Below are 16,226 nucleotides of genomic sequence, written 5' to 3' on the forward strand. Positions count from 1 at the left end.
CTACTGTGTTCCCGTCTGCCCTTTCTCTGCAGGACTTTGATCTGTGCATTAATTGCTACAACGTGAGGGGCCACGAGCACCAGATGGTGAAATGGGGCCTCGGCCTGGACGACGACAGCAACGGCCAGAGCGGCGAGGCCTCCAAGAGCCCGCAGGAGAGCCGGCGCTTGAGTATCCAACGATGCATCCAGTCACTGGTCCACGCTTGTCAGTGTCGCAATGCCAACTGCTCTCTGCCGTCCTGCCAGAAGATGAAGCGCGTGGTGCAGCACACCAAGGGGTGCAAGCGTAAGACCAACGGGGGCTGCCCTGTATGCAAGCAACTCATCGCGTTGTGCTGCTACCACGCAAAGCACTGCCAGGAGAACAAGTGTCCGGTCCCGTTCTGCCTGAACATCAAGCACAAGCTGCGCCAGCAGCAGCTGCAGCACCGGCTCCAGCAGGCCCAGCTGATGAGGAGGAGGATGGCGACCATGCAAGGCAGAACCATGCCCCTGCCGTCCCCGCCGGCCGCGGCTGCTCCCAGCACTCCCACCTCACACGCCCAGCCAAGCACTCCTCAGCCGCCGCAGCAGGCACTTTGCAACCAGCCGCAAACCCCCAACGCGGCAGGCGTCATGTCCCCGTCTTTTCCCAACAGTGGCCAGCCTCAAACGCCAGTGTCCCAGGGCAAGCACGGCCAGGCCTCCCCGCTGCACCAACAGCAATCCCCTCTCCCGCAGCCGCCGCAGGCACCTCAGCAGCAGCTGCAGCAGCAGCAGCCGCCTCCGCCCGCCGCGGTCAAGATGGCGAGGCACATCGAGATGATGGCCCAGGCCCAGCAGAACCAGCAGAACTACCGGGTCAACATGAACGGCTTACCCATGAACCCCCAGCAGCAGTCGCCGCAGCAGCGCATGACTGGGCCGATGCAGCCGTCCATGCAGATGGTGCCGGGGCCAAGGGGGCCACAGGTCATGCAACCGGGCTTGCCTCCAGGTCAATGGACCGGCGCTCCGAGGCCTATGCAGGCAGCCCCGACTCAACAGCCGGGCCTGGTCCCGGGCCAGACCCCACAGCAGGCCATGACAATGCAGCGAGCCCTGATGGTCCCCGGGCAGCAACCTCAGCCGGGCCAGAGGATGCTGATACCACAGCAGCCCGGCGCCCGGCCACAAACGCCCCAGAGATCCGGAGCTATTGCTCCCAACGCCCTGCAGGACCTTCTACGCACACTCAAGTCTCCGAGCTCGCCCCAACAGCAGCAGCAAGTCCTAAACATCCTCAAATCGAACCCTCAGCTAATGGCTGCTTTCATCAAACAGCGAACAGCCAAGTACCACGCCAACCAGCCGCAGCCAACAGGCCAGCAACAGCAGCCCAGCATGCCAACAATGCAGGCCATGGCCATGCCGGGAGGGGCGGTGCAGAGGCCGGGGATGCCACCACAGCAGCCTCAGCAGCCTCCTGCGCAGGGAATGTCTACTTTGGGACCTCAGGGGCAGCTAATGAATGCGGCGCACAACACCAACCCCCAGATCCAGGAGCTTTACCGTCGGCAGCTCTTAAGGCAGCAGCAGCAGCAACAACAACAACAACAGCAACAGCAGCAACAACAACAACAACAACAACAACAGGGAGTTATGCCTCAGGGCCATCCTGGCCAGTTCCCTGCTGCAGCGCAGGGTACAGCAGCAACATACTCCCAGCTTCGTATGCAGCAGCAGCTGGCCCTGCAGGTCGGTTCAGGAGCACCTGGGCTCCCAATGGGCCAGCTCCCACCCATCGCTCAGATGGCACAGCCCAGCATGGGCATGGACTCTGCCAAGAACTTACTGCATCAACGAATTCTCCAGCAGCAGCAGCAGCAGCAGCAGCAGCAGCAGCAGCCGCTTCCCCAGCAGCAGCAGCAGCAGGCCATGCTCAAGCAGCAGATGGGGTCCCCTGCTCAGCCCAGCCCCATGAGCCCCCAGACCCACCTGCTGGCCGGACAGCCCCAGGGCGGAGCCCACTTACCCGGCCAGGCGACACTGGCCAACGCCCTGAACAACCAGGTCCGCTCCCCCGCCCCAGTCCAGTCGCCCTGTCCGCCGTCGCAGCAGCAGCCTCATTCCAGTCCGTCGCCGCAGGTCCAGAACCAGCCGCAGCCCTCGCCGCAGCATCCACACCCAGCACACTCGGGTTCCCCCCGCCCGGTACTCGGGGGCCCGTTGTCGGGGTCCATGGAGCCGGGACACTTGGGGACAGCAGAACAAAGCGCCATGTTACCGCAGCTTAACACGCCCAACAGAGTGGAACTGAACTGTGACTTGGGGATGATGGGCGACGCCACAGGGGACACGCTGGAGAAGTTTGTGGAGCGGTTGTAGCATTTCTCCCGGGAACTAAAGAACACGCTTTTCCTCTCCTGCCACCGCTCTTCCTTCTGGTTTCCCCTCAGACTCTTTATCCCATTTAGAGGGCTTTGTTTGTTCTTTCTAAGGTTGAGAAGTTTTTTTTTTTTTTTTTGTACTGACTGTAAAAAGTTTCAGCTGTTGTAAAAAGAAAAAAGAATTTGATCAGCAGGGGGGTGGGTGGGAGAAAAGACGGAAAAAAAAAGTCAACACTTTGAGGGAATGTAATTGTTTCTTAAAGATTAGTTGTTCAATGAAATTTAAGCCACAAAGAATATATTTTTTGGTTGAGACCAAATGTGTTCAATACTCAATTTATTTTTGGTTTGTTTTCAGTATGGTTACATGCCTTTCATTTATTTTTTAAAGAAAATGTACAATTGCATTATATTATTCATATCTTTTTATTTTGTACCTTTGAAAAAGAAACTTAAAGCATTGTTGTGTTGAAATTGTAAAATATTTCCGGGAATTGGGCCAGGTTTTTTTTTTTTTTTTTCTTCTTCCGTTTTTCTTCTCAAGCCGTCGTTCCTGGCAATTGTAATCCAGTGTTGTACCATTACTCCAAGACGGTGTGTTCAGGGACCGCTCCCCTCCTTGTTGTGTGTATGAAGAGCACTCGGCTGTATTGGAATAGGAAATGGACTGCGACAGGTGGTCTATACACCGTCGTGTATACAGGCACACGTGACGACAGACGCAGTCACTAAAGTAACACAGACGACAACAAGTGCAACACACATCTCGGTCACCTGGAATTTGGAAAAATCTGCTTTGACATTAAAAAAATAATTTGTCATACTTTGTCGTACAAATGTTGTAAGGTGTAAAGAGTGCGCTGCATCGGGCAGCCTGAGGTGGAAGGAGCAGCTTTCTTTGTTGTCTCTGACGCTTCGTCCTCTACAGGTTTCTATGGATGAGGGGCCACTTTGAGATTCACCCCGAGCAAAACTTGAGTGTCAACCCGCGTTCCTTTCCCACAAAACTTGAATATGGGGGGGGGGGGGGGGGGGAAATGACCTTTTCTCCTATTGTAAATCAAGTTACTAAGCAAAATACTATAAATATAAGGAAGAGAAAATGAAAGCACTGTATAAACCGATTCAAAGACTCATTTCTTACTTATATACCATATTGTTAAATAAACTCTGCAGCAGAAGATCTCCAGTACTCTGACTCCATAACGAGGTATTGCTTTTGTGTACTACTTTTGTTTGTTTGTTTCAGCTCCGCTGTGTTCACTTTGCAATTTGCAGCTTGCACTCACTCTTCAGATTTCAGGGTTACTAAAGAACCATCAAGTCACCAGTGAAGGCCTGTTACTACATTTTAGGAAACACTGTAGAGTCTGAACATTTCCTGGTATCAATGGAACTATACCAACCTTTCTTGAGTAGAGAACATTCATTCATATATTTGGTATGGTATAAAACATGTGAATGTTCTGTACATGTGGTAGTCGATCACGTGTGATCAGAAACTAGTGAAACTAGCCCTAACCTCTACTTCAAGTTATACGCTTTACAAAGGTACTTTCCTTATAAAAGTACTCTAAAATATATTTGATTCACGATATCAACAAGACATCGACCGCGTTGGGCCGAATGACGCGCGCTCGTTTGGTGGTCACGTGACCGGAAGCTCAAAATGAAGCGGTCGAGCGTCCTTTTGAAACGATAACAAACACCGCTGTTTCTCTTTGGTCGTATAAAGCATCTATATTACACGCATGTAACGTTACGTAAAAACAACAGAGCCTTTCGCCATCGCAACGAACCCGTGACCGAGCAGCGATGAGGCGGAAGCCGAAGGGCCAAAGCACCGCAGCTGGGTAAATATGCTAACACCAGAGCTAGCCGACGTTAGCGCGCTGCTTTATGCGCCTCATTAGTGTTTAGAAATGTTGGCAAATGGCATTTTCCGCCCTAATGTGGCTCTGCTCACTGGTTCTTTGGCCGTTCCCCCACTAGCAGCTCCGGCTGCTAAATACCGCTAGCGTGAGCACATTGAACCTGTTACTCTGTGAAAGGCTGAAGCCCCGCTGCTCCCTGAGCCCGAATGTGTTACACCAATCCTCCACCTTGAACCACCACCCGCGCGCCTGGCCTTTTTAATGTGAGACCAAGTACTCCGTCATGGATGACTCGGACCAGGACTTTGTGGATCTCTGCTCCAAGCTGCTAAAGCGAGTCCGCAAGAAACCAGGCGAGTCCATCCAGCCGAGGAGAAACCACAGGACGGAAGCTGGTGATGGGACTCCGCCGGTCGCTGCCGCCGGTGCAGGACCGGGCGCGGCGGGTGGAGGCACCGGTCACGATTCCGGGGATGCCGGGTCCTCGGTTGCAGCTTCGGCGGGACCGAGAGGTTCGCCCGCGAAGGACAAAGTCCTCCACAGAATGCAGCAGTTCAAGAGAGCCAGTCCGCGCAGGATGGTGCACGGAGACCAGCGTCCGACAGCGGGCCGCGAGAAGGACGGTGTCCCCCCTCCACCCCCGGGACAAACGAGACAAGGTGAACACGACGTCATGCTCTCGTTTAGCAGATACGTTTTTAGAATGCGGCATTGTTGCCAATGTCGTCATCAACAACAAAATCCATGCTTTTCAACCGGTACATCACAACAACACCTTTATCCCCATAGCGCTCATCTAGAAGTACTTTGATGGCACTTATCCGGGCCAAGAAGGAGTTTAACTTCAGACTGTATTGAAGCTATTAAGAGGAAGAAACCCCCCCCCCCATTTTATTAGTCCATTGGAGTCGCAATACAAAGATTCAGCCCAATGTCACTTCTCACACACCTTTTATTTTAGTTTTGTATCACCATCCCTCTCTTTCCAGATACTCCACAGCCTTTCAGCTCCGGCCTCCCCCCGCAGCCCGGGGACAGCGACGAGGCTCTGGCCCTGCGTCTGCAGCAGCAGCTGGACAGGGAGGCAGCGGAGGCCCGGACGGCAGACCTGGAGGACCGAGGCCTCTTCTTCTGTCAGATCTGCCACCGAGCTTTGTCACATATGACACCCGAGGGGCGAACGCAGCATCTCAACAGGTTGGGACGTTTAGGTTGTAGGCGTTGGTTCCACTTATCCAGAGGGATGTGCAACAGGGAGAGAAAGTGAATGATCCCTCTCTACAGGTGCTTGGATGACAGCGAAGATAGCGCTCCTCCTCCTCCTCCTCCTCCTCCTCCTGCCGTTGTCTCCGACTGTCCCATCTGTGGCAAGAAGTTCAAGTCCCAGAAGAGTCGCTCGGCCCACCTGAAGCGCTGCTCCTCGGACATGGGTGTCGCTCCGGCTGTGCTGCTGCAGGTTCTGCAGAGACAGGCGGAGGAGACCCAGAATGTCCCCACGGATCCCACGCTGTGAGTCAGCCAAAGTACCACAATACATCATTCTCACCATCCACTGATGCCCCTACGCCATCATTATTTCTGAGCTATTCTACATGTTGCTGTTGATGATGATCCACAAATATGAGGGGGGGGGGGGGGGTTATAGCCCAGAAGGTTGCATAATTTGAGATTCATTGAAAGAGAGAGAACATTGGACCGGACCTCATTTGATTGCTTACATTTTTTTCTCTTCAGTGCACAAACTGGTGGCACTAAAAGAAAAGGCCCGTCCAAACCGGGCCTGCCAACGAGGAAAAAGCCCAGAAAGAAGGATGCGCCCCTGGACGAAGACACCATGGTGGCCCTGGCTCTGTCCTCCTCCCTGCTGGAACAAGGGAAGCAGGCCGAGACGGAGTCAGAAACAAACACGGCTGCCTCCCACCCCTCCATCACGGCGTCATTAAAGTGGAGACCGGACAAAGGTACAATGAGCGTAACAATCGACACGCAGTCGGCAGTAATAAGATCTGATCAGCGCGAGGTTTGGAAAGGCCGTAAACACTGTAGAAATGTTTTGTTTTTAGTATTAAATACATTTATATTCAGTAGACACAGTGCTAAAATACTGTTCTTTGAATACTCTCCATACGCATCATCTCTCCCTGCTGTTCTTGGTGCAGGTAAAAGCCGCGGAAAGAGGAGAAAGGGCGGCGTCCTCCGCCCTCCTCCGCTGCTCCTGGTTCAGGATGCACAGGCGGCTCTGGCGAGGCTGCAGGGTCGCGTCTCCGCTCTCCTCCTACGAGGCCGCGCGCCGTCCCCCCCCACGCCGCCCCGCCGCCCCAGCAGGCTGCCCGGCTGCAGCGGTGCTGCCGCGCTCTGGCAGAAGAGCGCGCTGCTGGGCGGAGGAGCCTCCACCCGTCCGTCTGAGTTCTACACCCCAGAGCTCCGGGAGTTCATCACGCCGTGGGAGTCGGCTACGGTGAGAGACACCATGTTTCCTTTAAAAATGACTCAACTGAATTTTGAGCTTATTATTTGTTATTTTTTTAATCAAATACCTCTAGAGAACCATCACACGGTCTGGTCACCTCCTAAAAAAAATGAAATTGTCTTGATATAATTTATCAGCTGACTGCAATCGAACCACAGCTGAGTTACTCTGATTCGTTTCTCCTCCACTTCTAGACGGAGGCCGCCATCAACAATCCTTCTGTCCAACCAGTGAGGGAAGGAACTCCTGTCCCAGGTTCCATGGCCTCCATCCCGTCTCCTTCCTCTCAGACGGCTCCCTCCTCCAGCCGGGCTCTCCTCGTGGACCTGATGGAGCTGGCTGAAGATGGCGTGACCCTCACCCAGTGCGGTCACGCTGCTTGGGGACCTGACAAAGGTATCACCCTCTCAAACCAGTGGCTTTATCAGTGTTTAATTGAAAAGGGGGAGAATATCTTTCTCTTCACTTTCTGTTGCCAGAAGCATTTATAAGTAAATGACTTTGTGTGGTTTTCTACCCAAATGGGCCCAAACTGGTGATTTGCTACACCGTTGCAAGCAAGTGGAGCAACTCTCCAGCCTTGTTATCAGGCAGCGACTGACTTGGTCTTCAGTTGGGGGGGGTCCTGCTTGTCTCTGCCCCCACAGGCGGGAGCGCCGCTCAGCTCCCAGACGTTCGTCTGAGCGGCTTCGTCGTGGAGGAGTCCGAGGAGCCGGCGGACCTCCCTGTGAGCGGCTTCCTCCCAGGACCAACGCGCACGCCTTCAGAGGACGCTCGCTGCCCAGGCGATGAAGAGCGAGGCAGCCCCCCATCAGTGAGACCGCCCACAGTCACACTTCTTCTGACATATTCAGCCTGCATCCCGACGTCCAATGTTCCTCATCAGATGTATTTGTAGAATATATCGAGTCTGAAGAGATGTGTCTCATCCTGCGGGACCACAGCACTGAGCCCAGTGTTTCTTCTCCAGGTGGCCCTTTCCAGGCTGGCGTCAGACCTGAGCAGCATGGTGAACAACCCTCAGCTCAGTGACTTGCAGCTGCAGGTGGACAGTGGAGAGGTGTTCTTCGCTCATTCCTTCATGCTGTATGCTCGATGCCCCCTGCTGGCAGAAATGGTAAAAATGATCAGCGTGAACTGCCAACAGACCCTTTAAAAGGCATCTTCATGTAGGAATCTGGTTTAATAATTAAGCATTAAGGTTCGAGAGGCTCTACTTTATCATCCAATAATGTAACTGTTCGGGGGTGTAGTTAAACTCATTATTGAAGATAAAGTACTACCTCAAGTACCTTTATTGTTTTTATAATACGGTTATTAGCTAAATTATAAATGCTGGATTTCATCTACCTGTGTTATACCGCTGTCCATCTGCGTCACAGCTCCGTCTTCTCTTGTCCTCGTTGCTCTGCGCCTCTCACAGGTCCACGAGAGTGGTTTCGGTGTGCGGGAGGAAGGCGACCCGGCAGCCCAAAGAGTGTTGATCAACGACGTCCCGGGGCAGGCGGTGTTGGTGTTGCTGCTGTACCTCTACACCGCCCGCTGCTCCGTCCCGGCAGCTCTTCGGCCTCATGTACTGGAGCTGGCCGCCAGGTTAGTCAAGCCCGGACATTTTAACAACACAAATATTTTCCCTGTTTTTGTCGTTTTGTATGTTGAGCTGCATACTGTTTTACAACAGGAAAGAAAATAGATAGCGCCACTGTGATTATTATCATAAAAGCGTCAGCTAAATGACATGTGATGTGATTCTGTGTCTCACTGTCCTTCTCTAAATCACGCTCAAGTATTCCTAACTAGTTCACAAAAGAGATGATCTGTTGAATGTTGTGATGACGGCTCCCTTCTCTTTTGGGGTTTGTCAAGGTTCGACTTGCAGGAGCTCCAGTCGCTTTGCGAACAGGACCCAGACGAGGGAGACCACACGGACCAGGCCCTCACGGAGCTGCTCCGCTCCATGTGGGACGAAGAGGACGAAGACGGCGAGGGGATGGACACGGGGGGAGGAAGGGGCGAGGAGAGACAACCGGAAGGAGGCCATCAGGGCGAGGACCTTGCGTCAGGTGACCGAGAGGGCCGCGAGGAGAACGTGAACGAGGAAGAGCTGGAGGAGATCTACGAGTTCGCCGCCACGCAGAGGATGAGGGAGGAGGGGGAGGAGGAGGAGGAGGAGGAGGAAAAAGATGGAGAAGAAGTGCAAACAAATCTGACAGAATCCAAAAGAAGTCCATCGGGCCTCCTCTTCACCGACCTGCAGCCGGACCCCATCCTGGACCGCGGCTCGAGGCACAGCCCCCGATACCGAGGACACCGGTCCCCCTGTGGACCCTCTCTGCTTCGGTCCTCATCCAGCGCGGTCGACGGCCTTTCAATCAGCCCTCCACCCGCTGCACCCAACATGCCCGTCCCGGGGCGGTCTCCTGGTCCGGCGGGGGGTGCCGGCGGAGACGAGGCTACGAAGCGAGAAGGTTCCGGTCCTCGTAGGAAGGAACCAGAGCTCATTGTTTTGTCCGACTCCAGCGAGGAGCTGGACGTGGTTCTTGGTTCCCGCAGTCCTTCGCCACAGAAGCTGCGCAGCTACACGCTGATCAACCCTCGGCCGCAAAGTACTCGCTCTGTGGGTTTGGCGTTTAGTCCGGGGGATCCGTCCGCTGGTCAAAGTCCACCAGGTACCTGGTGTGACCAGGATCCAGTGGACTGTTCTCCGGAGGTGTCCTGGCTGATCCCGTCCACCCCGGTGCAGCCCAGTAGAAGCACCACGGCGAGCTCCACCCAGACCAAGAGCAGCATGTGCAGAACGCAGCTCTTCCCTAAAGGCGACACTTCTGCGTTCTCTTCTCCTGCTCCACCATCGAACCACAGACAGCAGACCCCCCGCGGTGCGGGCAGCGGCCCAGCAGGGGGCAGCGCTGCCACGTTAATGCCGGGCGACGCCTGTGGCTCCAGCGCCGACCTCAACCTTTGTTCTGAGCGACCCGGCGGTGGCGTGACTGAAGACGGGGCCGCGTGTGCCCTCGCCCCGTGCCGACCGACGCCCTCCATGCAGGAGACACGTGTCCACGGCCCGCCCCGCAGCAGCACCCCGCTGCACCCGGAGCTCCACAAGGCCCCCGCTCTCCCCGCCGCCTCCCCGCTGCTCGGCCACCTCCAGCAGAGCTGGACCCGTCAGGGAAAGGATGGGGCGCCGCCCGACAGGCGGGAGAGGACGGCGTTGGGAAGCTTTCGCCTGACGCCGCTGTCTGTCGCCACGCAACCTCCGTCCTACGGAGCTCTGACACCGAGGGGGGGCCAGTCCTCTCGTCCAAGTCACAGCAACAAGTCTGCGCTCCAGGGGAGCGGAGCGGGAAGCGCCGAGGGAGGGGCCGGCGGCGATGAGGGACAGCAGGAAGACGCAGACGTCGCTGGATCCACTTTCCCACAGAGCTTCATGGACGAGCCCCCGATGGCCTTCGATGACTCGTGGGGTTTCGACGCAGCCGATTTGGGGGCGAACCCGGGCCGCTTCAGTCTGGCGCTGGAGGAGAGCGGAGCCTCGAGCCAGCGGGGCGAGCGCAGCCCGGGGCCGTCCCCCCCCGCCCCCACCGACCAGCAGCCTTCGCCGTGCGGCACCGCGGCCCCCTCGCCGCCACCCGGAGCCCCCGGGCCACCAGGGGGCAGCGGCGCGCCGGCTCACGGGGGCCTCTCCTTCACCCCGTCGCCACCTGAGCCCCCCAGCCAGAGCGCTCACGGGGTCATCAGCAGCCTCCTGGACTCCAAAATATGGGACAGCTGGGAAGAGGAAGACGAAGAGGATCTCCCTCTTCGTCAGAGGGTGAACCCTCCCGCCCAGCTCAAGACGCCAGGTTCGTAGTCACAGCCTCACTGCAATGCTTTGGCCTCGTGGAGATTGGGTGCCCTCCCCAGAACACATTTGTTCAGTCAAATAGTCGCATGTTGGAGCTTTGACCTTTTTTTGAAATGCAATCCTTTGCTGACTGGAGGTGAGTCACGATGAGGGGAAAACCGACCTTAAACAAAGCCTTCCTGTTTTCTCTGCATCAGCATCATCACACAACAAAAGGCGTGCCACACTGGTGCCCATCACCCCCCTGCCCCACTACTCCGACATGGACACACCGGAGCTCAAGAACAAACTCAACAGGTCAGTCGGTTCAGCTTTTTTTTTCTGCTTATCAAGCCAATTAACTCCTATCCGATTACCTAAGTCTGGCCCTGCTCTCCACCCCCTCTCCAGGTTTGGCGTTCGGCCTTTGCCGAAGCGCCAGATGATCCTGAAACTGAAGGAGATCCACCAGTACACCCACCAGCTGGTCAGCTCTGAGGAGGAGGAAGCTCCGACGAAGCCCCCCGCCTCCGGTTCAGAGTTCCCTGTCTCCTGCAGCCAGAGGGTGACGTTTAAAGAGCCCGACGCGGCCTCCCCAGAGGAGGCGGAGCCGCTGTCGGCCTCTCAGGGCTCCAACTCGTCTTCCACCAGTGGAGAATCTGAGAGGTGTGCCGTCTATTCAAGTGTTTTAGTAACAGCACACATCAGTAGGCATTCAACATCCAAGATTTTGTACACAACTCTGGAATGTTTTAGCTCCAGATGTGTATGTATATATATATACACACACATCAAGTTTAAGATTTGATTTTTCACTACCTCTACTTTCCATCGGTTCCTCCTCCCTCAGCCGGTCCAACCCCGAGCTGGGCCCCTCCTCGGACTCCGGCAGCGACGAGGGTGTCTCCGCCTCGCAGTCAGCCAACCGGCTGAAAGACACGCTGCGCGCCGTGCGCTCCTTCATCCTGTCCAACCCCGAGCTGTACGGCCAGATCCTCAAGTACCAGCCTCTGGTGCTGACCCGGCTCCAGGAGCAGCTCAAAGCGGCGGGGATCCGTCTGGGCGCCGCCAAGCTAGTGGACTACCTGGACTCCCAGTGCATCACCTTCACCACGGCCAAGCCGGGCCGGCCCGCGCCCCCCCGCAGGCGGGGCAAGAAGACGGGCGGGGGGGCAAAGGCGGCGGGCAGGAAGAGAGCCGCCACGGCCGTGATTTAATGTTTGAACATCTGTCTGAAACTGGAAGCAGTTGTTCTCGGACGATGGTTCAAGTTAACTTCAGGTTTTACTAAGATGTGTTTTGTTATTCATGTATTTCAAACCCAACGTGGAAATAAGATGGGTCATTTGTATTTATGTATAATAGATTGTCATTTTGTGTGTGAGAAGGTACAACAACAAAAGAAGCACCATCATCATCATCTGGATGAACGAGAATAATAAATGTTTCATTTAAGTCTGATTTTATGGGGAAAACTACTCAGAAGTCAAATGTCCAAAATAATTATGAATTCCATCACACAAGATGTTTTTGAAAAACATTTTACTTTCAATTTATATCCAAAGATCAGCCGAGGACACTCGAGCGGGTTCTCACAGCTTCTGATAGGTCATCGGTGTGAGGAGGCGGGTCCTCCACAGCGACGTCACAGTTCAGTCTGGGGTTGGTTTACGTCCTGCACTCTGTTTTCTCTGCAGCCGCGTGAAGCACAGGGCATCGGGTCAGATCCCACATGATGGACGGGCCTTTCGCCTCGCTGACGTACTCGCCTCCTCTTCACCCTCGTGAAGGGGCGTCGACTCGGAGCCTCCCGTCTCACGGTCATGACAGGTTGGCGATGTTGGCAAGGAAGCGCTGAGCCCACCACTCCTCCAGGTCGATGGGCACAAAGTCTGCAAAGAACAAAAGGAGGAACCCGGGTTTAAAGCATCATTTGTATTCTGGGAATGATTTGGTTTCATTTTGCCACATGGACCCCAAAGCACAATTGAAAGAAACAGGAAAGTTGAGTACATTATGACCACTAATGTATTTGCTGTTCATCTTGTCCAAAATATTGGAAATCTTAATCTATTAGAGGAAAATATAGCGCATCCAATGACCCCCATGATCGGAGTCACATAACATTCATTGACGTAAAATACCACGACAACCAAAATGATGGCAGAGAACTCTGCTGTAGAGACAGTGACCAATGTTTGGAAATGACACAGAATGTGATCCACATTCATTTCAGGCCGATCTCCTGGCAGCTTTAAGCTTTAGAAGTGAAATGAGGAGCTAATATTTATGCATGAGTTCTATATTAGATTATTATGATGGGTCGATATAAGAATGTGGTGGCACCACCCTTCCTTCGCACAACATCCAGTTCCCGGGTGTCAGAGTGAACTTGAGCTTTGAGCCGCAGGAGGAACCAAGAAAAGAGGCTGCAATAAGCGGACCGAGCCGGTTCTGATTGGCAAACTGGGAGTTAAAAATTAAAGCGGACTATAAAAATGGATTAACCTCTGACTAGGGGGAAAAAACTGAGTCAAAAACCCTTTTCTCCGCTGTTTAAATAATCACTAATTAAAAGAAGCCTGGATTACTGGTTCAAAGTTCAGCGGGCTGGAGGGGGGGGCGCGTTGGGTTTCCACCTAAATCTTAGTAACGAGCGTTGAGCTGCGTTCTTTGGTGAATGGAGGAATAGGAGAGGACTCACTCTTCATCGCAGCGCTGGGAGTCCTCTCGGTGTACTGAACGGGCCCCTGGGTGTCGGCTGAGGCCCCGCCCCCCAGCTTCTGCTCCACCTCCTGCCATGCTGCGAGCAAACAAACACACACAATACACACACGCTGAATTAACCTGAACACACACGTTGTCAAACCCAGAAAAATAAAAAAAACACCACCCATCAACCGGTTTTTGCAGTGAGAAGACTGAAGTTGCCCCTCACGTTTCCCGTGTGTCTACACGCCGAAGACGTCCCAACGCAAAGGCCGCGTCTGCACGGCAGCGTTCCCACGGCGATGAGCTGCAGCGCTGCGAGAGGACTCGACCCGTCCAACTGGTGTGTTTTATCTGCGAAGGGGTGAAGGTTTTCACGCGTCCCTCTCAGGGAGCCTCAAGGCTGGGGGGCTTTATTGATGCGTCTTTGGCTCGCTTTGCACAAACCTACGTGTTGGTTTAATCGTTGGTGCAGAATGGGAAAACTTTGACTCTTCGGCTTAGTGGAACCGTTTCTTTCCTCTGCGAGTATTAACAGAATGTGTAGATGTACAAACCACGACCCCACAGGGTTTCAGTCAATATCATGTGAGAATGAAGTGACTATTATGATTATTAAGATGTAAAGCCGTAGAACAATACAACACAGTTGGTCTGTGTTTAACATGCATAAAGATCTAATAGATGGAAATATGGTGCAAGAGAGTCCGGTTAATGCACTTCAGAGAACAAGTGTGAAGCATGCATACTATCGACCAGTTGTATGAGGGCATGGTGGAGAGTATCTAAGCGTGTTAGGGGGGTGAAGTCTGTTGTCGTCAAGGTGACCAGTCGGTTTCCTACGATGAAGCGACTCGTTTTTCTTAAAAAGGAACACGAGGCTGCCTCAGAGCGCCGTGCGACCCAGGCGACACAGCTCGACTAGTCATTCATTTACACCTGCTCAGGTGAAGGAGTGGGGGGGGGGGGAGGAGAGCCAGCGATTATCTACCCCCCCCCCATAACGTCCCAGTTTCGAATCCTTACAACGTTTGACCTTCGCTCGCACACACACACACACACACACACACACAAATCTCACCTTCATGCACAAACCTGACGTTGTCCTCATGGTCGGGAGTGAACCCCTCTGCTGGGCCGGCGCTCTTCTGGGCGGCGGCGCCGTGGTAACGCTTCCCGTTCAGACGATTGAAGACGATCTTTGGGGGCGGAGAGCTGGAGGGAGCAGACGGACACGATTAAAGGAATGCATCGTGAAGGAAGCGGATGCTGACTAGATGTTAAGCCGGTTTCTTCTGGTTGGTCAGAGGCTTCACAGCAATAGGGCACCAACATTGTCATTAGCAAGGTCTCCAGTCGAATTGATTTAATTTGATATGGTCAATTAACAACTGAAAATGAAAAACACATCTTATAGTTGCAATGCATTCTTGTAGATTGAGGTTTGCAGTTGGAACAGAGTTGCTTTTGCTTCTCCTAGAATGTGTTGCCCCCTGATAAACTATTATACCAGTTCAGATTCTAAATGAATTTCATAACTTGCCCGATTTTTTTCTCTCCCACCCAAAGTACACACAAAGTCACCAGTTTATTAGGTTCACCTCATACAAACTAAGGCCTTCTGGTGTTGTGAACTTCACCCTGTTCTTGGAGACTTTTAACACCCGGTCTAATGTTGGGATGGGGGAGGTGGAGCTGCAGGAACACAGCTGATACCGGGACTCACCTCGATGAGAGCCACGGCGTCGGCTTCAAGTCGCCGAATTTGCTCTCAATTTGCTGCGTGGGACCTGAAATTTAAAAAAGGCCATTGATTTCATTGAAGTTCAATTGATTGATTGATTGGTTTGACGCTGTGCGTGCGAGGCGAAGCCCCAAATCCCCCCCCCCCCCCCCTTTTAAACGAAACGGGATAAAGAGAGCAGTGATGCGATGTTGCATCATGGCGCGGATAACACACATGCACTAACCTGTCCTCCGTTGTGTAACAAGTTTACTGGGACCTCTGGTGATCGTGTACATCATGTGAGCTCCGAGATGTTCCGTGGTGCCCTCGTGTAAAAGACCCGGGCTCTCTTCTCAACGAGCAGGTAGGCACATCGACCGGATGACGCATCAACGACGATAAAAAAAATAAAAAATAAAAAAAACTAATTTGCTGCGTGATTTTTTTTGTGCCCCCCCTCCCTCACCGAGCCCGGGTCAGCTGCTCCAGCTGCGGGGAGACTCGCCTTGACTTTTTGCCCTCTGTAGATCGGTTACAGCTCCAAACCAGCAGGTGCTCCGCTGCTGCTACCACGAGAGCTCGTGCGTAGGTCATCCAAGGAGAAACGCCGTGTCTCTGTCCCCCGGGAGGTGGAGGGAGGGGGGCCTTGTGCTTTTTTTCTGACGTCCCAAAAGTTCCAGGCCGGACAGCCTGCTCTCTACGTCCCGCTGAAGCACCGGGACCGACTGCGACACCTCCGCTCTGTGACGCAACGCACGTTGAACGCTTCCAATCGGCTCGGAAAGCTACGGTGATTCTGGCCAGGGTCAAGCCGGCTGGAGCTTAGAGCGGGACTTCCGGACTGAAGTTTCAAAATAAAACAGCATTGTTACTTGTTATATTGTGAATACAGTTACAATAACAATATACAATAAAGTTTAACGAGAGTGAACAGGACATGTATATTCTAGGGCCGGGACTCGATTAAAAATATTAATCTAATTGATTAGAGGCTTTGTAATTAATTAATCAAAATTAATTGCATTTTATTGCATAAATATTTCACCTGAGAAGAGTGAGAAGTAATTTTTTTCACATGGATTTTTATTTTTGTTCAACCAATTCCAGCAGAGAAGTGTAGAAATAGCATATTTAGAAATATAGTACTTTCCTGATCCACATTTGGGATTTGATTCTCTCTCCTCAAGAAGCCGTGTGTCAAACGTGTTTATTTCTTCCGGGATTTATTCTCCACTCAGCTGAGGAGGACCCTCAGACTGGTTTAGCTCCATAGG

The 16,226-nt window shown here is 53.4% G+C and overlaps 3 protein-coding genes across 7 annotated transcripts in view; 2 read left to right on the forward strand and 1 right to left on the reverse strand.

The window, feature by feature from the left end:
* Positions 1-3,173, forward strand: part of crebbpa (CREB binding protein a) — a 30,553-nt gene extending 27,380 nt beyond the window's left edge. For all 5 annotated transcript variants that reach the window (XM_062564217.1, XM_037472251.2, XM_062564219.1 and 2 more), the window contains one exon: positions 33-3,173. In XM_062564217.1, coding sequence (XP_062420201.1) covers positions 33-2,348 — 2,316 coding nt within the window. In that variant the 3' untranslated portion in view covers positions 2,349-3,173. The remainder of the gene's footprint in view (positions 1-32) is intronic.
* A 203-nt stretch (positions 3,174-3,376) lies between these two features.
* Positions 3,377-11,978, forward strand: slx4 (SLX4 structure-specific endonuclease subunit homolog (S. cerevisiae)). Its single transcript, XM_037472254.2, has 13 exons — positions 3,377-4,883; positions 5,214-5,421; positions 5,509-5,733; positions 5,959-6,185; positions 6,384-6,682; positions 6,889-7,090; positions 7,342-7,508; positions 7,665-7,811; positions 8,118-8,287; positions 8,561-10,536; positions 10,736-10,835; positions 10,929-11,183; positions 11,368-11,978. The coding sequence occupies exons 1-13, from the start codon at positions 4,508-4,510 to the stop codon at positions 11,732-11,734; spliced, it is 4,719 nt and encodes a 1,572-aa protein (XP_037328151.2). The 5' UTR covers positions 3,377-4,507; the 3' UTR covers positions 11,735-11,978.
* A 64-nt stretch (positions 11,979-12,042) lies between these two features.
* Positions 12,043-15,776, reverse strand: mcrip2 (MAPK regulated corepressor interacting protein 2). The gene is made up of 5 exons (XM_037472257.2): positions 15,197-15,776; positions 14,953-15,016; positions 14,308-14,441; positions 13,222-13,320; positions 12,043-12,409 (listed from the first exon to the last, which is right to left on the reverse strand). Exons 1-5 carry the CDS (start codon positions 15,249-15,251, stop codon positions 12,339-12,341), a joined length of 423 nt encoding a protein of 140 aa, XP_037328154.1. The 5' UTR covers positions 15,252-15,776; the 3' UTR covers positions 12,043-12,338.
* Positions 15,777-16,226: the final 450 nt, after the last annotated feature.

Source organism: Pungitius pungitius, chromosome 9 (genome assembly GCF_949316345.1).
Source record: "Pungitius pungitius chromosome 9, fPunPun2.1, whole genome shotgun sequence".
NCBI classification, from domain to species: domain Eukaryota; kingdom Metazoa; phylum Chordata; class Actinopteri; order Perciformes; family Gasterosteidae; genus Pungitius; species Pungitius pungitius.